The following is a 24,501-nucleotide window of genomic DNA, read 5'->3' as shown; positions in this document are numbered from 1 at the left end:
TCCATAATGTTAAACAGGGCACTCTATCTGCTGCAACACAATTGGGTTTTTAGTACCTTGCAATTATGTCTGTAAATGCCACTCATTTAGATGCCATCATGTGCAGCCTGATGCCCCACAGATTTTGAATCCAGTGTCAGATGTATTAATTGAAGTGAGCGTGGAGCCACCGTCGGCCCCTGAGTATCCACAGAGGATGGTAGAAACTGTCTCCATGGTGATCTCTCAGGCACACTAGTTTTAAATGTTTACTACTGAGGAGGGAGTACGGTCCAACCATGGAGGGAGAGCAGGGTGAGGGGGGTGAAGAGAAGAGGCAGAGTTGGTAATTAGCTCCCTACTTGTTCTTTCCTGTCTGAAAATAATTTTGCAATCAGCCTATACAAACTTTGAGGTGAAAACATTCAAGGGTTTGCATGCAGTACATAGTTGTCCATACAAATTATTTGGTTAAAGCAAAACAACTGAGGAGGTTCATTACCAAAGTCATAGCATTATCTGTTGTGCAACCAATTCACAACAGTTACTCAGACAAAGCTTGTGTTGACATACCAAGAGTATTTCCTGAATTGTTACACAACTATAAGAATGGATAATAGGTTATTCATGCATTAGTCACAAAAAATATATATTTAAAAAACATGATTAAATGTGGATTACTCAGATCAACGCAGATGGTTTGTTTATGTTAGAGCCTGGTGAAGTGATGAAGTCACCAACAGTTTTTAAAAGAACACAAATAGTTTTTCCTGCATTTTTGTAATGTGTGTTTTTGGTCTGTTTGTATGTCTTTCTGAGTGAGAGAGCCTCAATTACATTCCATGGAGACCCAAAGAGGGGCCCGGTGGCCCTCTGTGTTTGTGCCCCTTCCCCCACAAAACATGGCAAACTGACCTCCCCCCTCAAAGAGTGTGAGACACTTTATCCCATCCCCCCTCCCTACTCAGCTTCTCTACTTTGAAAGGACAGGAGATAACCGTTTGAAAGGACAGGAGATAGCCCCATAATCATTAATGTATTCAGATTAGTTTACCTGCAAACAGCTAACAGCATGCCTTTCTTTACTCTAAACCCATTCCCATCCCCCAATTTCTCTGCAGATACAATACAGCACACACAAACATCTTGCACAGCCATTAATGCACAGCCATTATTAGATATAACACCATTAAAGCAAGATGACAATAAAGTGTTTTACATTTAAAACCCAGAATTACCATGACATGGTGCATCTAAAATGTTTAAAGATCAGTAATACACTTCGTTTATTAGTTGCTCGGGGCGTTCTAATGGTTGTTTACAGTTAGCAGGGTTATCTGTGTTATACAAATCATTGATATAGTTCCTCTGGCTTCCCTGCATTATTTAAAAAAAAGAAAATCAGTAGAAAACAGCTAAAAACACAGTTATACCTGAAGAATATATTTTTGTCAAATGCTTTTATTGATAAAGGATAGTAACATACTTTTCCATTTCATATAATCAATAATTCAATAATGCAAATGAACAAAAACAGTCCTCTTTCGAATAAAACGATAAATACAATCTGTTTCATACCCCAGAAAAATACAAGGCACTAATGCAAGACCTTTCAATCATTTGTATTTGTAGGCTATATAGTTTCAAGATGTGGGTGTAGAAACAGTTTGCTTTAAATAGCGTTTTGCATGTTAAACTATTGCTTTTTTAATAGCAGCTCTGATAAATGTCAATGAAAAATAAATAATTAATTATAGGCAAAGAAAGTGACCAGATCTCAAGGTATCTGCGTTGAGATAAAGATGAAAGAAGAATGCTTAAAACCACATTTACATAAAGCCATATGATATTTAAGGTCTTGAATCAAAGGAACACTTGAAGATTTTCCAGGAATTACCTGAGCAGGCAAAGTCTGGCTGGGGCGCCATCTTGGGGACAGCAGGCCTCATTACCAGCCGGCCACTTCAAAACAACACCGGTCTGCAGGATGGACACCAAATAAACTAAAAGTGGAGCCTTACTAAGGTGACATAATATATATATATAACCTGATGATGTTATATTATGTGCGCTGTCACCACAGTTATAAGTTTAAACATCTGGTTAAAGTACAGGCTTAGTGTAATTTGTCATGACGTCCTTTGCTAATAGTCCCTGTTAAGTGTTACCTGAAGCTAACTCACTAGCTAATTAACTACAAGCCAGGTGTGAAGATGTTGACGTTTATTGGCAAGAAATGTGAAAATTGACTTATGTGAAAACATTCCCCACGTTTATTTCTTGTTTATTTTGTTTTCGGTACACGTTTTTAAGGCGTACCTGCAATTTAGTGACCTAGCCGTGGAGAAGCTAGCTAAACCAAATAGGCTAAGTGGTAGCCTAGTGACAGTGGATGAAAGTAACTAAGTATATTTTCTCAAGTACTGTTCTTAAGTACTATTTGACCTATTTATGATTTACTTGAGTCTATCCATTCAATGCCACCATACTTCTACTCCACTGCAATGTAGAGGCCAATATTCTACTTTTCTCTCCACTACATTTATTTAACACTCAGTTATTTATTTCATATAGCGACACATAATAAGCTGATATTGTATATTAATCTACATAGTATTTTAAGCATTGACCAATTTACATTCTAAAATGCTCTTACATGTACAATAACCATAATAACATAATGTAGTGATATTAGCCATTCTGCATATCAGGTGCTTTCACTTTTGATACTGAAGTACATTTAGCTGATAGTCCTTCTGAAAGTTATATTTTTCTGAAATGGGCCAATCTGCATAAAGAGTACTTTTACTTTTGGTACTTTAAGTATATTTCGAGGCCAATATGCTTGTACTTTTACTTGAGTAACATTGACAACTCTGAGTACTTCTTCCACCTCTGTCTAACAGTCAGTTCAAACTGTTATCCCATTGAGGGAATACATGGATGCATGCTTCAACCATTATACTCCATCCTACATTGTACACTCATATGCATCCCCTGCTCATAATGTCAACACATCTGAAAGCCTTTTTTCACAGTGGACTCCTAGGTGAACTTATTTATCTGGTGATTCTTTTTACAGCCTAATTTCTTGCTATTGACCTTTGAGAATCCCTGGGCTGGTGTGCACTGAGCTGTTATGAGTTTCCCCACAAGAGGTCGCTGCTGTCTTTCGCCCTTTAGCAGGAGAGGCCACAGTCAAATGAGCAGTGCAGACTTTTTCACAGCAGTCACATTTTATAAATTACAAAAAGCAGAGTGCAATTAGTATGATCGCCAAGTGTAACATCTCACAATGTTTTAGCTACAGAGACACAATCATTTTTGTTTTTCCCTTCAAACAAATCAACCCACCATAGTGTGACTCATAAGGATTCCTGTTTTGAATTATGTCAAGAATTTACAAGTGATGCATAACATATTCTGCTGTTCGATGTTGGATAGATGGCTTACTGGTACTTCCATTAAATATTCACAATTTGTGCATTGAACCAGGGCCAGTCTTCGGGAGACACGCATTTCTTAAATAATTCTATAGATTTTAAGAGATATGAAAAGGATCATCGGCTAATCTGTATGCAGGTAGTATCTTTTAAATGTCTTACCTAAATGTAGACCTAATGTTACTATTGTCATGTTATTTGCTACTTTTTTCCAAAAGTGTATGTGCAATCAAACATAATTTGATATTGCATGAATTTTATTTTATGGTTATAATGTTGGAATAATCCATTTATCTTGCTTTGCTCATCTTCAGACAATCGGCATACATATCTCTCACTTTTTTAGCAACACACTAAGTCCTCCCTGCTTCTAGATGTGAGTGTGTGCTGAGAGTTCTCTGGTACGTGTATGGGAGCTGCACACACTTTGCATATGTGTGTAAATAAATTATAACACTATAAAATACTTAAGATAAAAACGTTTTTGTCAAAATGATAATGGATATTTTTAAAAGCTATTTAAAGTTTTAATTAAAAAACATATCGACATCCATTTTCAACAACAGGAAAAGATTATAAAAGCTTTGCTAACATTTGCAATTAATAAACATCCTCCTTGACTTATGAGAAATTAATTTAATCAAAAGCAAAACACTCAGCTGTAATTAAAAAAGACATGTTTCTAAAGATATACGATCAGGCAAACAAAAACAAGACAAGAAGTCCCTAATATAGTGCAAGAGGACTGTGCCAACAATGTTTTCTGAATTACCACACATTTCTTTGAAGATCTTGCTGAATCATGTTGAAATGATATATACAAAACTGAAAGTCACTGTTGCTTTAACAGCGTAATCTTGTCTATGCGGAACCACATTGTTACCATGAGATCACATCAGTTCAAAAGCAAGCGTCAGGCAAATCACATGACTGTAATTCAGTCTGCATTTCCGACCTTGCTGTTAAACCTTTATAGGCCAAAGAGACACAGTACACTCCATTTAGCATCTGTTTACTCATTGCCTTTATTTGTTAAGCAGTGTATTAATATTTCCCATAAAGGTCGATTGAACTTGAGGTTGAGAACTATTGAGACTCCTTAGGAATACAGCCACAGGCCTTTCTTTGTGTGCACATCTGCTGACTTCCCTTACACCAGAGGCCTTCTTTATAACTGAAACAACAACAGCTGTATACAGTCCTAATAGTAACTGATATATGTACAGAGGCTGACTTTTTTATTTGGGCCTAGCCCTACTGCGTATGAGCTTGCCTGTGCTGAACAAAAGACAAGCAGCCAGGAAATGCACTAGCCAATCAGCAGCTGCCTTTCATTCTGTCGGCATGTGCGGCCAGTCTCTGCGCGCCTTCTATCAGAGCAGTGTGTCGGACAGCTTGGGGAGCCGTGGCTGTGCTCTGAGCAGGGTGAGGGCTGACAGGGCTGTCCTCCATGTTTAAATAAGCATTGCATATCACACAGAGTTTTGTAGCCATGCATCCACAGAGGTAAGCCTTATTTTTATTATTTCACACATCTCTTGATAAGGCACCAGCTACTGTGTGTGTGCCTGGGTAATAATACAGGTTTCTCTGACAGACTGGGGGAGGGGGAAGATAATTTGTCACCCCACAGCATAGGAGTGGAGCTTTAAAGGAGAGCATAGCATGGTACAGTGTTTGCGAACAGGACGGTAGGGGGTCACAGGTCAAGTGTAAGGTCATTGTACATTCATAGAACACTGACTTTAATCTGCTTTTTCTTTTGTCAAGATCATAAAAGAGGTTTTGTGGCTGGCCCTGGCCTATATGCGGTCAACATGGCAGGCCTGGTGAGGGATCCAGGATGGCAGAGACAGGGAGCAGTGCAGAGGGGAGTCCCCAGAGGAATTAACAGATGGTAAACTGACAGCACAGCAAGTTTAATTTAGGCCTCAGACTGGAGCGAGAGCAAGGCAGCAATTGTTTACCAGACTAACATGGGAATAAAAAACAGATTGTAAATGATTCTACGCCACACACCAAGTTCACCTCACCACAATTACATAATTTACCTGGCGAATCATGCTTTGAACAGGCCTAAACCTGTGAGCCGCTCACCGGTTTGCCAAAAATATCTAGGAGTAAATATGCCGTAGCAGATTATTTCTCACAGGGTTGGAGGAATTGCCTGTGCACTGCCTCCCAGTGTTGTTCTCTGCTACCGAGTGTCAGCCATTTTAGAGAGCTTCCCCTTTCTGTCCCTCTGCTCCAAGCACACTGGGTATTTGTATGTGAGAAAGAAGGAAAGAAGAAGGGAAGGACTTCCTCTGAAAAGGCTCTGCATAGAAACCTCATCTCATCCAGAGAGGCTTGAAAACCTGTTTGAAGTCGACCAGGTTAGATTCTGTTTATCCATGTATTCATGTCAGTTTCCTGTGTGCATGAATCAGATTTTTTTTAAATGTAGTTATTAATTGTGTCTTTCTGCCAGTGTATCAAGATTGTCGTTTATTCCTGAAATGGATATATTCCAGGTGGAATAGACAGAGCCTATCTGTTTGTTATTCTTAGTGGATGACAAAGGCTGTTTTATATATAACCAAAGGAAACTATAGCCTGTATATAATGACGCACATAATGTTGCTTGACCAGAGTTCAGGAGCATTGACTGAAACAGCAAATCCCCCCCTCAGTGTTTTGTGAATGGTGCTGGGTAATTTGTCTAATCCCTTCATTCAACTATGGTGTGAGGATTGGGGTAAACCGACACAGACAGCCTGTTTAGTTTGGTGTGTGTATTTAATATCCACCCTTTGACCTTCTTGGAACTGCGTAGTTAATATAGTTGGCCTTGACATTTTGGCCTGGATGTGATGAGGGATACTTCTATTGCACTGAATATAAACCAATGTGCTTTAATTCTGTGCATTTTTTAAAATTCTTGCTCAATGGTGATTAAAAGAAATGCAGTAATCTGATCAAACATAAAAAAGATCTCACAGATGATGGGAAAATACATGGCGTTCCTCTCATTTTCTAATTCATGTTAATGTCGTCTTGTTGGTGCTCACACTCAAGTCTCCAGGCAGGTATTGATTATGAGACAGAATATGTTGAAGAAGCATTGCAGAGAGAGAGAAAGAGAGGGGGAGAAGGAGGGAGGGGTTTAGTCCCTCCATGCTGTCTGGGAGGCCTGTGACATTTCCAGTCCTGTCTTTGTGTCCAGCATCAGGCCCATGCTGCATATCAACATGCTGGGCCACATAATAAGCCGCATGAGGTCTTTTACAGCAGATTTGACTTGTGTCGTGTGTACGTGCTGTTTATGTGCGGTGCGCACAGTGGTCAGAGAGAGAGAGGAGAAGGGAGAGAGAGAGAGAGAGAGAGAGAGAGAGAGAAAGTGTTCAAAATGGATGCCATACAGATACACTGGCTGAGAGCACAGTGAGGGAGGGAATCTGATCCTCTCCCTGTCAAGCCCGTAGAGCGGCATCTTACATGAGTGACTGCTAAATGTCCGTATGTGCTTTAAAGGCAGCGGGAGCCTGGGTTTTGAGGAGGCTTTTTAGCAGGAGCAGTCCTCTCTGCATTGCAGCACTGAGGCTGAGGAGAGCGGGGAGAAGGGAGCCCGTGTGGCACACCGAGCCGAGCACCCAATCAGGCGCCTCCGTGTGGCGCTCAAGCCAATCGGCAGCCTGCAGCCGAGGTTAAAGATTGACAATTGCAGGAGAGAGCAGCAGGGAGAGAAGGCCTTCTGGGAAACCTGGACCCATCTTTTCCCTCATCCCCCCAACGCCCTGAATAATTGAAAAAGATTAAAGAATAAGCTGAAGAATCTGTGTGTGAGTAAGGAAAAAAAGGTATGCTGTTCATTTCCTTCATTGAAGCATGGGTGTTGTGGTAATAGTGGGTGTGGAGAGGGTTGTGTCAGGAGGTAACAATGTGTCCTCTGTGGGTCTTTGATTTTGAAATGTTTTTCTCAGGATGGACACTATTGATATCTGCCTATGTGACCGTCCATGTCTTTCTCTTTGTCTTTTCTTGCTGTATTTCCTGCCCTGGACAGGACAGGATGTTGAGAGGGTTTGTTGTCAGAGGATATCCAGACACGTTAGATGAGAAGGCCAGTAAAACCATTGCAGTGCACTCCTGTCTGTCTCTGCAGATGTGCTGTGTTCCTGTCTCATGCTTCATCCTCCTGTAGTGATTGAGGAGCAGGAGGGGGTAGCCAAGATTATTCGAATGGCAGCAGTATTTCTGTTTTCAGTCTATGTTTTTCACACAATACATCCAAATGGTGCCTTACCTCTGTAGAAAGAAAAACAGGGATTGGCAATATGAGACAGTGAGGAAGGTGCTACTGCTGTGGCGTCAGAGAAAATGGCAACAGTAATAGGCTCGACAAGAGTGTGCCTGCAAACCAAGGTGAATCATGTTGGACTGATACCGAATGAACCGAAAGAAGGTGTTTCACAGCACTAAGTGTATCTTGAATTTCCAGGAAATGTTTCTCCTCAGAACTGGGGATTTGATTTGATTGTGCAATCCATAATGGTATGCTCTCCTTTATTAGGTCACTTGCTCAATGAATATTACATGAGTGTTTTGAAACAACAGGGAAGTCTTTTTTTCCCTCGCTGGATGTCAGACGCAGATTCTACTGTGTTGTGTGTCATGTTTACTATTTATAGATCTGTGGTTGGTGGAGAAAAGTGCCTGCAGTTTAAGATTGGACAACGGCCTTGCACATTGAGCTGTCTTTGCTCTAGTATTGGTTACCTTTTTACTTTAATTGTGTTTTAGATATCATCAACATTTGAGAGATGTCTAAACAAAATTCTGTTCTATCGTGTTCTTATAGTACCAGTATAGTGTCTGGCTCTTATGTTTCTGGCTTTTTGCATGCGTATATCTATTTAGCTTAAAAGCTTAAAATGTCTTTATTGATATTATGTAACATTCAGCAAAGTAGAAGACGTTGGAAGCAATGTTTTTTATTAAACTGCACACAGCGCTCGTGAAACAAGAATCTGAGTCACTTCTGTCACAAAAAAATGATTGTGAAAAACGAAACACAGTCACAATGGCTTCATTTATCAGTCTACGCCTTTTTGACCTATGGTGTGGTTTCAGGAAACTTTGTCAGAAGTAGTTTGAAGATGCGATTTAATGTTTTTGAGCGCTTTAAGATAACTCTGTTCCCATCCAAACACCCTCAATCTAAACAGAATGATATCACTGTCAAGGAGCACAAGCCTTTCTTGTCTAGAAAAACCCCATTGTACGAAGCTAAGGGAAATATTTGAGGAACTATGTAAGACTGTCTAATAAAAAAACTCATATAGCATTTACATTTACACTAATGTAGCACTCAACTGGAGGTCAATATCTTGGCGATTTCTGCACTTTGTCAGACAATCAGTTGTGTTTTGATGCTCCAATTTAACTCTAAAAATGGGGAACCCGGAAAATTAAATATTTATCAAATAGTTGGATATTTCAATTGGCCTTCAATTAGAGTAGTTGGGGAGGCTTATAAACTGTGATGCTGCAAGCATTTAAGATGCATTTTTTGGGGGTCTACTTTTGGCTTTCATAGGATAAAGTGTAGCAGACAACTGACAGTAAGAAATGGCCTAACCTCTTTAACCCCAACTTGAGTGTACCACTTAACTCTTAGCAAGTTGTCCTAAGGAACAATTTCAAACACATTTTAACTTAATGATATATAGCACAAGTTATAGATAAGATACATCTTCAGCTGTTGGTGAGGTGTGACTGATAAATGTTTGATGTTTTCTGCATCAGTGTGGCAGAGGAAGAGGAGAAAACTGAAATTAAATCAGAAGAAATGGAGATTTCCACGAGATCCAAAGGTAAGAACATATACAAGTTGGTTTTTGATAGGTTGGCAAAGCTCTGTTTCTATACTGGCGATGCATTATTGTCTATAGTGGTTCAGATGTGGCTGTTTTGGTTTGACTTGTTTATACTATTCAACTCACTTTGCTAACTGGCTCCAACCTGACTGTGAGAGTGCAGGAAACAAATGTGGTGTCATTTCTGGTATTTGTTTCCTGCTCTAAGTAGGCCATCAGAGAGCCCTCCTTGGTTTGTGTAATCTTTGACCTCTGTCTGCAGTTTCAGACTCTGGATCAGTAGAACGGGTGACCCACAAACGAAAGATATCGAGTCCCTCTCACTCATCCAACGGTCACTCCTCTGCTGAAACCTCCCCCTGCCCCACCAAAAAGAAGAAGAAACCCGGTGCTGTGAGCAGCGGCAAAGACCAGGTAACGATCACCTGACACAGGATTTAAACCTGCTTCACTCTCAGCTCAATGGGATAAGTGTCTTTTGGTAATCACACTTACAATAGACAACAACTCTTCAGATTGATTAAGAAAGCTCCTTAATCAAAACACCTGAAACACACAGAGTTAATGCACTTGTCTTAAAGGGTTCAGTTCACTCGAATCACAAAACATTTTGATTCTTGCCCCTAATGTGAAACGTTTAAATGTACCCGCTAAAAGTTGTCTGAAACTAAGAGTACTGTTCTCTCCCTAAACATGGGACTGTGTGATGCTGCCTGAAACATCCCAAACTATTCATATCCAATAAGATATTTACATTGATTGTTTGGTGAGCAAGTCAGTGTTCTTTTCAGTGATTAAAGTTGATCAATATTAAGCTATAGTAAACATATGTTTTGTTATTGAGGAGTATGTTTTACTTGATGAACATTAATCCAAATGGATATTAGTTTTTGCATTTTTCAAACATTGTTTTCAGTTTTAAAGGGCCCATGTCATGCTTTTCCGGTTATTACCCGTCCCCTTGTGTGTTATGAAGGTTTTAATGCATGTAAACGGTCTGCAGAGTCAAAAACCCTCAAAGTACACCCTGTAGCGAGTAAAACACAGAAAAGACCTGTCTAGCTGCCCCAGAACGCCTCGTTGGAGATTTCTCATTTTCCATTGTTTGCTTCCTGGGTTCTGTGATGCTCCTCGCAGCAACGAGCCTCGCAACGTCCCGACCAATCAGAGCACACTGGGCTCACAGGGAGGGGGGGGCCGGAGCTCCAACAAGCCGTTTAGGACAGAGAGTGAATACACATACTATACAGAGATGCTGTATGAGAAACCAATGTGATTTTGGAAAATTGCACAATTTAAATCTATTCTAGTAGACCTCAACAATGGAATTATGATCAGTAGAAATGGCCATGACATGGGACCTTTAATGTATTTTGTTGTTGTTGTCAAAACAAAAATCTGTTGAAATCTTACACAAATATGAGCCTAAACAGCCAGTTTGAGAAAACATTCGCAGCACTGTATTTTTTTCTTTTGTACTGACTGAACTCGACATTAGTGCGTAGTCAGCAGCTAGTTTCATTTTCTTTGATTTTTATCGCATTTTTCTTAAACCTGAAGTGTTTTCTCGTCTGTAGATGCCAGATAACAACATCCTTTATGGTGAACAACAGGATACAAAATCTGTTAAATATATATGTAAAACAATTTGCGTTTATATTGTTTTTGATGTAACTGCCATATTTACCAATTCAATTAAAATAAATAAAGGCTGCCACATTCATACCCTCAAACTCAGTAGATCATAAATGCAGGCTCACTGATACGATCAGCAGCATGGGTGTAGGTGCAGTTACTGCTTCTGTTTGATCAGTCATTCATACTGGGTCAATATTTAAAGGCCTGTTTAGTTTACGAGAGTTTCACTGATGGGACATGAATGCTCTTCTTTAGTAATGCCCTGCGCCACATCAACAAATATTAGGTGCGGTTACACTCATCAACACCTGGAAACTCCCCAGTATGATTACAATCTGAACTTTCAGACACATTAGTATCTCCATTGGGGCGGATGGGAGTGAAGTTTTTAAATAAAATTGATTTCACTTAAAGGTGGGGTCGGTAAGTTTGAGAAACCGGCTCGAGATACACTTTTTGTTATATTCCATGGAATGCTCTTAACATCCCGATAGCAATGAATATCTTAAGTGCTTTGACAAAAAATCCATACAAAAATGTCATCTGTGGAAGCCGTAGTACTGTAAAAAGTACGACCAATCATCTGAGCCGGCCCGGCTAAAATAACTGGATGGCCTACCTGCCTGTCAGCCTTCCATCTGTGCACAAACTTATCTCGTGCCCTCATTGGTCATGTGCGCGTTCGTGTGTGTTGGAGGAGGGGCTCTGTAACGGACCGTCCACACAGCAGCGTTAAAAAATCTTGAAACGCTTCTGCCCATTCACTTTGAATGGGGTGACGTCACTTTCCCTCACTTTTCGCCGAACTGCATTGTGGGCAGGCGAGCGGAGATTTTCAGGATTTTCAGGATTCAAAGTTGAACAATGTTCAACTTTTGAGGCTGAGGTGGAAGCGTCAGCCAATCAAATCCCGTGTACGCAAATCTGACCGTTCAAGCTCTAGCCAATCAAACGGCGTGTATGCTGGGAGAGACATACCGCAGTTCATTTCCTCATATTCCAAAACATGGAGGAGAAATTAGCGGTAGGGAATCACCCGGTGCTTTATGACCAGTCCCTATTTACCTACCGGGATATAAACCGGAGGAGCCAGGCATGGAGGGAGGTGGCAGAGACAGTGGTATGTTTTCGCCTGTTTGGGGAGTTTATATCCAGTTTACTTCAAACTTTTTTGCTTCGTATGTCGGGGGCGGGAGATTCATGTGATTGGTTGTTGGTGCCTTGCTTGCAAAAAATCCCCAAGCTTCAGATACGCCCCCCTCCAAGATTTTTTTAACGCTGCTGTGTGGACGGTCCGTAAGGAAGTGGCAGATTTTTTCCGGCTGTGTATTTTCAAATTCTAGCTCGAGCTGGTTTCTCCAAAATTACCTACCCCACCTTTAAGTGAGTTGTGCAACATCTAAATGTAGCTTCTTCTGCAACTTTCATCTTTACTCTATGCCGTGATATTGTGTCCTGTTAATATCATTTCTAAACTGGCATCAGTGATACTGAGGCAGAGCTATTTCTTTCCATTTCACAGATATTTAAGCTGCCTTGAGATGTCTCGGTTGCTTATGGTTGTACATTTGATGTTTTTTCTCATGTGTCTGAAAGTCTTTAATACACACTGTTTAATTCCAGCTGTTTGAAATCTTACTCCTGATTAAATCCAGGGCTAGATGTTGTGATATTATTACAACATCTCAAGAAAGGGAACTACAGCTTATATCAACTTTAATACTAATGGTGATAGTATTTTAATACGTTTTCTGACGTCTAATAAATAATCTATGCAACTCTAATTTTAACACATTTGTTGACGTTATTATTATTTTAGTAAGAATATCTGCAATATGAAAAAGTGTATTTCCTTTGATTGTAAAACAGTTCACAAATGCACAGTAGGTCAATGATTGCTGGTATCTCCCAATTGGCACATTAAGCTAAACTTTGTAAATGATTAGTGGGAACTGTAACTACCGGAGCCTTTGCCAGTTTAAAGGAGGCCGTCAGAAATGTTTACCCTCCTAAACAGAAAGGAGCATTTGATAAATATCCAGAGTCTTTAAGGGGCCCTATTATTCTAATTGTCTTTGGGATTTTAGCCTTTGCAGACCATTTACATGCACAAAACCTATATAACACACTACAGGAAAGTGAAAAGCCTAAAAGCATAATAGGGCCCCTTTTAAATGTCTCATCTTATCAACTAGCAGTTATCATTTTCCACATGTACTTATCATGGCTCAACAACAGCAGTATTAACTTTTGGATATGTTTCTTTTTTTGTTGATGCTGTGCACGTGTGCTTGGCTTCTCTAACCTCTGACCTGATTTTGACCTTCCCCAACTTTGTCTTTCTTTTGCCCGCATTGCAGTCAGAACTAAGACATGGTCCCTTTTACTATGTGAAGCAGCCAGCACTCACCTCAGACCCTGTTGATGTTGTACCGCAAGACGGCAGGAATGACTTCTACTGCTGGCTGTGCCACCGCGAGGGCCAGGTGCTCTGCTGTGAGCTCTGCCCCAGGGTGTACCACGCCAAGTGCCTCAAACTGCCCGCAGAGCCAGAGGGGGACTGGTTCTGTCCGGAGTGTGAGGTACTCTCCCAGGAGTGTGTATCGTGTTGGACGAATGCTCAGATTTTATATTTAAGTTTAAAGTAGCAATATTAAACTGTTAATGTACTCTTAAAAGTGACAGTCTTGCATTCAAAATCATACTTAAGTAAAAGTACAAAGGTATTGGCATCAAAATATACTTCGGTTCCTAAAGTAAAAGTACTCGTTAAGCATAATGGCCCATTTTAGAAGTATTCATATTCAATTGCTGAATTATAATTATCGATGCATGAATGTGTCTATCCCAGCAGGTAAATGTGGAGCGAACTGTAATGTCTTTGTATACTGCCGCTATATAGTTTCATCTATACTTGTATGTCAATGTTTATTTTTAAGTTGTTCTATATATTTTGATTATCTATAAATCCAATTATATGAAGTAACTAAAGCTAAATGATAAATGTAGTGGAGAAAAATGTACAATTTTGGCTCCCAAAAATGTAGTAGAGTAGAATTATGAAGTAGCGTAAAATGAAAATACAAGTACCTACGTAATTTTACTTGAGTGCAATCCTTGAGTAAATGTACTTTATTACATTGTATACAAGTGTAAAAAACACGTTTTAAAGCCTTAAGTCAGAGCCTGTTGAAATAACAGTACGTTTGGACTCAAGTGATGAAAGCGCCTGTTTTTCTCTCGATGTCTTTCAGAAAATAACAGTCGCTGAGTGTATAGAGACTCAGAGCAAAGCCATGATGATGCTCACTATAGAGCAGCTGTCATACCTACTAAAGTTTGCCCTTCAGAAGATGAAACAGCCAGGTGTAAGTACTCTGCTCCCTCTGTTCATAGTGAATTCATGCTACCAAACTGATTACATTGTGTTGTGGCAATGTCTAATTACAGATGGGGTATACTGTATATTCTCATTTCTGCCTTTTTCTAATTCTACATTCAGATTGATCACTTGGGCCCTGTGTCCACATAGTGCTTTTTTAAGCAGAAAGGGGCTAGCAGGGAGCTGGTCAGAGCCTCCTCCAGCGTTTAATCGGAAAAGCTTGTTTCTATGACAGCGATACTAGGTATCACTGCTTTTGTAAGACTCACTAGCTTTGCCTCCTTGCTTTTTCTTATCAATTTGGGCGACTATGTATTTTAACAACGACCGGAATTTGCTTCCTTATATTGTTAGTCTTAATTAACTTGTCACTGCTCAGTCTGATAGCTGTAAAGCAAGGAGGATGAAGACGTTAAGGCGATAAAATGACACAACCGGCAGCAAAATCCACTGGCTGATTTGTTAAGATTCTTCTTTCTGGCCATTAAAGCTTCTCCTCCAATTTCTGCACTAGCGCTTTTCTGAAAAGATGAATGTTTTCAACTACAAGCAGTGGCATCACAAAAATGGCGGTAAGCTAAGAAAAACAAACGCTGGGTGCAGCACTTTTCCTCAAGGCAACTGAATGCCATCTGTTCTCTCCTTTGAGAACAATTGAAAAAGGCGCTATGTGGACACAGGCCCTTAGATATTGGCATGTGTTGTTTTCTGGACAAAATTGTATTTTTAGATTGCTTATATACCCATCATATTCCCCTTAGTCGTGCCAGATGTAAAGATCTGCAGCCTGACGTGCTACCTGTCCACATATCAATCTTGCATGATTATATATTATGACTTTGCATGTGCAATATTTCTAATAACAGAACTAACAATCACAGTGATTGTACTATAATGGGCCTGTCATGGCTGGAAACCATGAACATGCTAGCTGGTGCTGAGGATACAGCTGCCCCCTCTCACTCTCTTTCAGGATCATCCGCGCTTGTCATCTCGCACCCCCCATGCAGCTTCCACGCAGAGAAAGACTTTTAATTGGGTAATCAATTACACCACTAACAAGACCCCGTCATGATTTCTTCCTCCGCTGGTTTTTCCTCCTTTTGTTTGAAGCGGCTTGTAGATTTTCTTTTAGTAGTAGCATGTGTGGTAGAGGGGAAGGTTGAGCAGTAAGAGTTTCCTTCATTCTCTTCTCTGTTTATTCACTTCTATAGACTGAACCCTTCCAGAAACCTGTCTCTCTTGAACAACATCCAGATTACGCCGAGTACATTTTTCACGCTATGGACCTTTGCACACTTGAGAAGGTAAACCCACAAGCTGTTACAAATGTATCTTCGATAATATGAATTTAGCAATGTTTGAAAGTGTTGTCAGTCGGGCCCCATCTTTCCTTTTTGCACCGCAGAATATTAAAAAGAAAATGTATGGCTGCACAGAGGCCTTCTTGGCAGATGCAAAATGGATTTTGCACAACTGTATTATATACAATGGAGGTATGTTTCATTGTGTGGAAACCATATTTAAAGAGGCCCAATTATGCTAATTTCCCGGTTCATATTTGTATTCTGCTTGGACATGTTTACATGCTTTAAAGTTCAAAAAGGTTGTTATTTTTCACATACTGCCTGTGCTGCAGCACCTCTTTTCACCCTCTGTCTGAAACCAGAGCCCAGTCTGCTCTGATAGGTTAGCTGGCCGGCTCTGTTGTGATTGCTCCAACGCTTAGAGATGTCCCGCCTCTTAGCCTATCACGTACAATGTGTGGGAGCGTTAGCCAATAGAAGCGAGTATGATTCGTAGGTAAAGAAAGGACTTCAATGGATGTGTTTCAGGCAGGAGGGGAATGTATAAACCCATATAACACACTAAAGGATAGGGAAAACCCCAAAAAGCATAAAAGGGCCTCTTTAATAAGAAGATACATATACTATGTCATGAAATAGTCTAATTGATTTTCAATGAAATCAACTGTGATGTTCATTGTCAGTTTTTAATTGCAATTCTCACAAAATAATTAATTTTGCTTATTAGAGTTTTGTTCAAAACTATGTTGTGTAACATAAATGTATGTCTTTGTTTCAGGCAATCACAAACTCACGGCTACTGCTAAAGTTATAGTAAAAATCTGTGAACATGAGGTGAGTATTCAGAAAATATTTGTATATTTGATTGACGAGTGCTGAAACTTCATTTCATATTTCTTCTGACTCTTTAATTATAGATGAACGAGATTGAAGTCTGTCCTGAGTGCTACCTGTCTGCTTGCCAAAAGAGAGACAACTGGTTCTGTGAGCCTTGTGTAAGCTAGTTGAGTGACTTGAAGTTTCTGTTTATGATTCCACCAGATTGTTTAGCTTTTTAAACATAAATCCCTGGAATACACCAACTTAGTTCCAGTGTTTTACTGTTTGTCTGCAGAGTAACCCACACCCTCTAGTGTGGGCCAAACTGAAAGGATTTCCATTCTGGCCTGCTAAAGCTCTGCGGGACAAAGACGGACAAGTGGATGCTCGCTTTTTTGGTCAGCATGACAGGTATCAGCCCTTCACTTACTCAGTTCCTCTTGCACAATTCAAGCTTTGTTTCTGATTTATGTTTTCATCCTTCAGGGCTTGGGTTCCTTTAAACAATTGCTACCTCATGTCCAAAGAGATTCCCTTCTCTGTGAAGAAGACTAAGAGCATCTTCAACAGTGCCATGCAAGAGATGGAGGTCTATGTGGAGAACATGAAGAAGAAGTTTGGAGTGTTTAATTATGCCCCCTTCAGGACACCATACACTCCTGACAACAACTTCCAGATGCTGCTGGATCCCTCCAACCCCTTATCCGCCTCGATCAAATCTGAGAAACAGGAGAAGATCAAACTGAGCTTTGATATGACGGCATCACCCAAGATCTCTTTAGCCAGGACCATGTTGTCTGCAGCTGTAGTGGTGGGAGGGGGCACAGTTGGACGACGGCTCCCCCTCGCTGACATGCCTCGATCCCCCATGAGCACCAACTCCTCCGCCCATACTGGTTCGGATGCAGAGCAGGAGACAGCGGACAAGTCCCAGACAAAGGCTCCAAACAGCCAGTACAGTACAGGAGAAGAGTCCATGGACTGTACAGGTACCTCACCACGTGTATGTTGTTGTTGCAACAAGTATGTTATGTCTAATGAAGAAAGACTAACATTATGTGTCTCTGAACAGCATCACCTGCCCATCCTCGACCATGTCCTGCAGGCAGTTCCTTGGACAGCCCTAAACCATTCCACTCCCCAGCTCCCAGTGTCAAGCAGGAGAAGACGCCGCTCACAGGAAGCATTCTGAACCTCAATCTAGGTGAATATTTTATGGCAATTATAAAATATGCATTACTGTATTTAAAGATGTTCATTCTCTGTGAGCAAAAATCGTTCGTTAGTGTCAATGATCCTGCGTGAAACAATGCCTTTCAGTTGCGCAGATATTTAGGCTGACACCTTTCAGATCAATATGCTCTTGTCCCACAAATGTGTACATTATTTTGGGAGGAGGGCCTGTGTCCTGACAACTGTGCTACTCTAATGCATGAAGTTGGCATTTTGCCGGTGGGGTTCATGGAGTTGATCAACGCTTACTTTTGCAGGTTGGATGATGTTGGTTTTGTGTTGGTTTTGTATTGGTTCGGGTGGGTGCAAGTATTATTTATTTAAAATGTAACTGCAGATGCATCCCCTTGCAACAGCTTTGCAGGCTTTTTCTATTTTGAGAAATCGTATGAATGCATGTGTGGGCGGCTGTGGCTCAGTGGCTAGAGTGCTGGACTTCGAATCAGGGGGTAGCAAGTTTGAGTCCCACTGCAGTCAGCATGTCGTTGTGTCCCTGGGCAAGACACTTCACCCAAATTGCTCCTGTGGGGATTGTCCACAGTACTGAATGTATGTAAGTCGCTTTGGATAAAAGCGTCAAACAAATGACATGTAATGTGTGTGCTGATCAGCCTTTTAAAGGTCCCATGACATGCTTTTCTGGTTATTACCCGTCCCCTTGTGTGTTATGTCGCTTTTTCTGCATGTAAACGGTCTGCAAAGTCACAAACCCTCAAAGTACACCCTGTAGCGAGTAAAACTCTGACACAGAAAAGACCTGTCTATGCTGCCCCAGAACGCCTCGTTGGAGATTTTTCTTTTTCTACTTCCTGGTCGTAGTGACGTAAGGGTCACTGTGACTTAACGGCTCTTCGACTTCCTCACACACATACACTCACTCAGCCTTATCTTTTCTCAGCCGCAGCTCCGCGGATTTCTCAGCCTGAACTCAGCCTGAGCACACACACACTCGTAGCCTGGCTGTGAGTAGCCTGAGTTTCGCGGTGTCTCGCTGTCTCGCAGACCCCACGCAGCAACCAGGAAACGACACCAGTAACCCAGCTCAGACTGTCCGCTCCAGCAGCGAGCCCCGCAACGTCCCGCCAACACGGCACCCAGACCCCACGCAGCATTCTCATCTGTTTGTCCTTACTGGTGTCATTTCCTGGTTGCTAACGCCATTGTAACACATAATCACTGATGTTCCGCTGTAACGGTGGTGGACTCATCAGAACAGAGTGGGCGAGCTGACCAATCAGAGCACAGTGGGCTCATAGGGAGGGGGGGGCAGGAGCTCCAACAAGGCGTTTAGGACAGAGAGTGAATACACATACTATACAGAGATGCTGTATGAGAAACCACTGTGAGTTTGGAACATTGAACAATGTAAATCTATTCTAGTAGACCTCAACAATGGAATTATGATCAGTAGAAATGGCCATGACATGGGACCTTTAAGTCTGTTTTTACCATTTAAATATACACTTAGTAGATTAAAAATAAGGTTAATCAACCAATCGATCTGTTTAAGAGTAGGTGGAATTTCAGTCCTACAGATACATTTCTGTTTGGAATAATCTCATGTTGATTTTTCTAGATCGGAGTAAAGCAGAAATGGACCTAAAGGAGCTCAGTGAAACGGTTCAGCAGAAACAAGGAGCCACACCCGTCCTCACTTCTCCAAAAAGACAGATCAAGAGCCGTTTCCAGCTGAACTTGGACAAAACCATAGAGAGCTGCAAGGCACAACTGGGTCAGTAGAGCATGCATTGAATAAAGAAAAGCAATTTCTGTTGTTGATAGTCAGCAGAAGGATTACTCTCCTAACTGAACATAGTGTTGTGATATATCCCTCCTTCTTTGTTTTGCAGGTATAGATGAGATCTCTGTTGATGTGTATAAAAGTGTGGAGCACAGTGACTCAGAAGACTCTGATAAGTCTGACTCCAGTGACAGTGAGTATGCCAGTGATGAGGAGCAAAAGACCAAGGACGGTCAGGATGCAGCCTCCAATGATGACGCCCAGAAGGAGCCTATCAAAAGTAAAGGCAAAGATCAACCTTCTGTAAGCCAAGATAAGGAGGGTAAAGCCGATTCACTCGAGGCATCAGACACGGCAGAAAGCGACGCCAGTGCAGCAGCATCAGATGCTCCGAAAAGAGAAAAAACGAGCGTGGATTCTGAAAAAGAGAGCCCTGTCAAGACCAAAGCAACTCCACTATCACCTCCTCTAAGGGAGAAGGGGCAGGCAAAACAAGATGCAAAACCGCCGGTGGAGGACTCTGACTCAGAGAGAGAGCTGGTTATCGATCTCGGAGAGGAACAGGGAAGCAAGGACAGGAAGAGGAGCAGGAAAGACCATACCACTCTTAAAGAGTCATCTGTTGGTAAATCTGAAGGTGAGAGTGATTATCTTTTAGCATATGTGACATGTCGTTACATAATCTTTGGCACTGGTAAATAATGTTGGTACTTTCCCTGGTAGGTAAAGCCCTGACCCCATCGACACCGTCTCAAAACAGCACAACTCCCTCCAGTGTTTCCCCTATGGCCATCCCTGTCACCATGCTCTCCTTCACTGCTCCCTCACCCTCAACCATAAGCCTCGCACCCGTGTCCAGTGCCACCGCAACACCCCCTTCTTCTTCTTCATCCTCCTCCCCAGCCTCCACCACGCCTGCTTTGAAGAAACAGCGTCCTCTGCTGCCCAGAGAGACGGTGCCGGTGGTGCAGAGAGCGGTGGTCTGGAATCCCTCCGCCAAGTTTCAGACCTCCTCGCAGAAGTGGCACATGCAGAAGGTGCAGCGTCAGCAGCAGAACCAGTCACCTGTGGCCACCATGCAGATAGAGGCGTTGTCTCCAAAGCAAGGCCAGGCTCAAGCATCAACACAGGCCACAGGGAATGGCTCCACAGCAGTATCTTCATCTTCCTCTTCAGCACCGCAGTCTTCACAAAGCACACGCTATCAGACCAGACAGGCTGTTAAAGGTAGATAAAACGTATTTCAAGTATGACTTATCACAGTGTGTGAAGTCCTTCATGTAATAGAAAATCCTACTATTTACCCTTCACAGCAGGTGTGCCCTAAATATTTTCAATTGGAAAGGCCAAAACAGAAACTCAGTGGTGGACTATGGGCTGAAAAGCAAACACCTATTGCATTAACTTAGATTTTTTAAGGGGCAGACTCCCATCGATCAGGATCCCATGTGCCAAACTAACTCTCAAAGTAATAAATGGCACTCTTCCCTCTTGTCTTAGAATATGAAAAATAATTAATAAGTGAGCATACATTTTTGAAGAACATGATTAAACTGTTATTTATATTATTGTTTATTAAAATAATATTTTTTCTGCTAGAAACGTCTGGCAGGCAAAATCTTACCTGATGGCGGCCCAAGTTTGACCCACTTTGGGCAGCACTTCTCTACAAATGTGCAAAATATTTCTCCATCCTTTTTCCATAATAATCTGAATTTCTGTGTTTTCTAATTCCAGCTGTTCAACTAAAAGACTCTACCCTCAGCACATCCACGGTCACCCTGGTTACCAGTAGTCCAGCTTCTGTTGCCATGATGGCAGCGTCAAGTTTAGGCACAGCTGCCACCTCGTCACCAGTCGCCACAGACGTGTATATCCCCACGGCCTCAGCAGAAGTAGCTGCAGACATTGCCAAGTACACAAATAAAGTTAGTATAATTATCTGTTTACATTTGCCACATTTACTGGATGTAGCCTAAGCCCTGGCTGATCATTAAAGAAAGCCCTGAGAGAAAATTATGTCAATTCTATCTAGCTTTTAAACTACATATTTCTGAAAAAATAACCAGATAAGAATTGGTAGTTAAAAAAGGCCTGTGTTGTTGTTTTTACAAAAGACAGTGTAATTATGGAAGCTATGCATGTTTACTATTTGAAAACATGGGATCTTCAGCATTCATAATCGTATGTTGCCCAAAATAAGTATTATTACGAAATAATCTAATAATAAATTCGTACAAATATGACCGTTGCAAATATCAAAGCAAGTTGTGTTTAAAAGATGCAGGAGAATTCTCTCCTCAGACTACAATAACATGCTTGGTATGGCTATATAATAATAAAAAATTCCGAGCTTTCAAAGGCACCTGAAGGCCCCTCGACGACTTCCCCATAGCGAACAGTATAAACGGAGTGCGCATTTTACATTTACAGTGGCTTAAAGAGAGGTTCTCTGCAAATTATGTCACTAAAGCATATTTGTTTTAAAACGGCAGATATGAGTTTGATACAGTATTATCGTGAAACTGGGCATGCTGGTAATTCAGAGGCAGGTGGAGGGAGCATCATGGGGGAGCATGGGAGGGAGTCGGCCATCTTGGTGACGTTTGTCTGACGTAGACTAGTGAAGGCTCTGTCTGGGGCCCTCTGGTGGATGAATCACTGCACTGCAAGCATTAAGGCTGGCAGTGCTGTGATTCATAGGGTAGTGAATAAGTGAGTACAGTTATATATGTATGATTTTAAAAAGAAACTTGATTCTCTGAACTATGTTGTTTCTTGAAAAATCCTGCTCTGAATGCCCTGCCATGAAATACTTTTTTCTTGAATGAGACTTCGTAATATAATGATTTATTCTCTTTTCAGATAATGGATGCAATCAAAGGTACAATGACTGAAATCTACAATGACCTTTCGAAGAGTACTTCAGGGAATACAATAGCAGAGGTAAGTGCTTTCTCTTGACCCTATAGAAACTAACTACTATTCAGACCATAACAATGGCTTTGCATTTGGCCCTTTACATACCCTAACACCCCTGTTTTTGTTTTGTAACCAGATAAGAAGACTAAGAATTGAAATAGAAAAATTACAGTGGCTCCATCAGCAAGAGTTGTCAGAAATGAAGCACAATCTTGGTGAGAACTTCATCGACCAATGCATATAGCCTTTTCCCCCCAAAACTGTGTATGGTGTTTTTACTTCTGCTTGATCGTGTTTATATGTACTTCAATGCAGAGCTTACAATGGCAGAGATGAGGCAAAGTCTGGAACAGGAGAGAGAGCGGCTGGTGACTGAGGTGAAGAAACAGACGGAGCAGGAGAAGCAGCAAGCAGTGGACGAGACCAAGAAGAAACAGTGGTGTGCTAACTGCAGGAAGGAGGCCATCTTCTACTGCTGCTGGAACACCAGCTACTGTGATTACCCCTGTCAGCAGGCCCACTGGCCCGAACACATGAAGTCCTGCACGCAGTCAGGTATAGCATGTCCCAGCACCATCAATGTCTATATTACATCAACATATGCGTTATATTTAGCCACATCACATATTAAATCTTGAATCATTTTTGTGTCATTCCTTACATCCATACTGTAAATCTTTGCACACATTTCTGCACAATGCTTCCGCCCAGTTCTTCCACTTACATTCTAATATACTGCACACATTTTTTACAGTCATTTTTCACATTTTATTTGTTTTACTTTCTTATTTATTGTACAAATAATGTATTTTACTTTATTATATTTGTTACAATACTTTTTATACTTAAGTAATCTTCCTTTGTTCAATCAACATCAACTCAAATTCCTTGTTTGTGTAAACCTACTTGAGAATTCACCTGATTCTGTATCAGTCGATGACATTAACACAAGTTTCTTTCATAAGCCTGCTCATATCTCTGTCTCAAAGTCTCCTTTTCTTTGCTTGCTTCTATAATCACTGGCGACAATACACCTGACATTTTCCTAAATGTAATGTTTTTTGTTCTATTTCAGCCACAGCCCCACAGCAAGAACCTGAGGCTGAGTCGACAGCAGAGCTCCCTAACAAAGGTTTAGGGCAGGCTGGAGGCCCGAGCACTCTGAGAGAAACGCCGGTCTCTGCACCGTCAGACAAAGACTGTGACATGGAAAAGAGCACTGACAACGTTGCTGTTACTTTGTCCTAAACAAGATTTCCATACTTGAAAATGTAAATGTGTGTAGATATTTTTTTTCCACTATAAAGATATGTCGATGTAAATGTGTCTGTTCAAGCGGCTGTTGAGGGAGCAATCTAAATCCTTTTTGATATATAAATATATATCTATATTTGTGTTTGCCTTTTTAGGCTCACATATCCCAGTGCACAGTGGTTACATTTTAAATGTGGAAACAAGACTGACAGCAGATAGTTAATAACCACTAGAGGGGGCAGTCTACAAAATGTATACTGCACATTCATGCACATTTGCCAACTTTGGAGAGCTGTCAGCATACAGATCTTAAAGGTAGGGTAGGTAAGTTTGAGAAACCGGCTCGAGATCGCTAGAATTTGAAAATACACAACCGGAGAAAATCTGCCACTTCCTTACAGAGCCCCTCCTCCAACACACACGAACGCGCACATGACCAATGAGGGCACGAGATAAGTTTGTGCACAGATGGAAGGCTGACAGGCAGGTAGGCCATCCAGTTATTTTAGCCGGGCCGGCTCAGATGATTGGTTGTGCTTTTTACAGTACTACGGCTTCCACAGATGAAATTTTTTTATGGATTTTTTGTCAAAGCACTTAAGATATTAATTGCTATCGGGATGTTAAGAGCATTCCATGGAATTTAACAAAAAGTGTATCTCGAGCCGGTTTCTCAAACTTACCTACCCACCTTTAAGAGCATGCCTGAGTGTCACAAAACATAATCATAGTGTTAACAGTTTCAAACTGCAAAAATGTAACCCTTGATAATGGACCACCCAGAGGTTAGATTAGACTGTTGACAGAAACGTCTGTATATTTGCTATTTTATATTTTATGTTAATTTATTTGTTATTCTATTGTTGCCTGCTGTATACTGCAAAGAAACTAACAAATACAAACATTTTAAACAAACTGTTTCAAT

At 41.1% G+C, this 24,501-nt stretch overlaps 1 protein-coding gene across 9 annotated transcripts; it reads left to right on the top strand.

Moving 5' to 3' along the window:
• Positions 1-4,808: 4,808 nt before the first annotated feature.
• On the top strand, positions 4,809-23,959 carry zmynd8 (zinc finger, MYND-type containing 8). 9 transcript variants are annotated; one of them, XM_034121777.1, is made up of 22 exons: positions 4,820-4,928; positions 5,193-5,319; positions 9,210-9,277; positions 9,543-9,694; positions 13,279-13,500; positions 14,173-14,286; positions 15,274-15,339; positions 15,515-15,607; positions 15,709-15,796; positions 16,386-16,441; positions 16,525-16,602; positions 16,722-16,837; positions 16,913-17,415; positions 17,499-17,630; positions 19,236-19,391; positions 19,510-20,037; positions 20,124-20,627; positions 21,138-21,328; positions 22,266-22,346; positions 22,459-22,537; positions 22,638-22,877; positions 23,398-23,959. In XM_034121777.1, exons 2-22 carry the CDS (start codon positions 5,240-5,242, stop codon positions 23,568-23,570), a joined length of 3,720 nt encoding a protein of 1,239 aa, XP_033977668.1. In that variant the 5' UTR covers positions 4,820-4,928; positions 5,193-5,239; the 3' UTR covers positions 23,571-23,959. The 9 variants fall into 9 exon arrangements, with proteins under 9 accessions (XP_033977672.1, XP_033977669.1, XP_033977668.1 ...); XM_034121776.1 differs by having other exon boundaries at positions 16,701-16,837; XM_034121781.1 differs by lacking the exon at positions 5,193-5,319 and having other exon boundaries at positions 4,809-4,928.
• Positions 23,960-24,501: the final 542 nt, after the last annotated feature.

Source organism: Trematomus bernacchii, unplaced genomic scaffold, assembly GCF_902827165.1.
Source record: "Trematomus bernacchii unplaced genomic scaffold, fTreBer1.1, whole genome shotgun sequence".
Lineage (NCBI taxonomy): Eukaryota > Metazoa > Chordata > Actinopteri > Perciformes > Nototheniidae > Trematomus > Trematomus bernacchii.
This window is presented reverse-complemented; position numbering and strand designations above follow the sequence as displayed.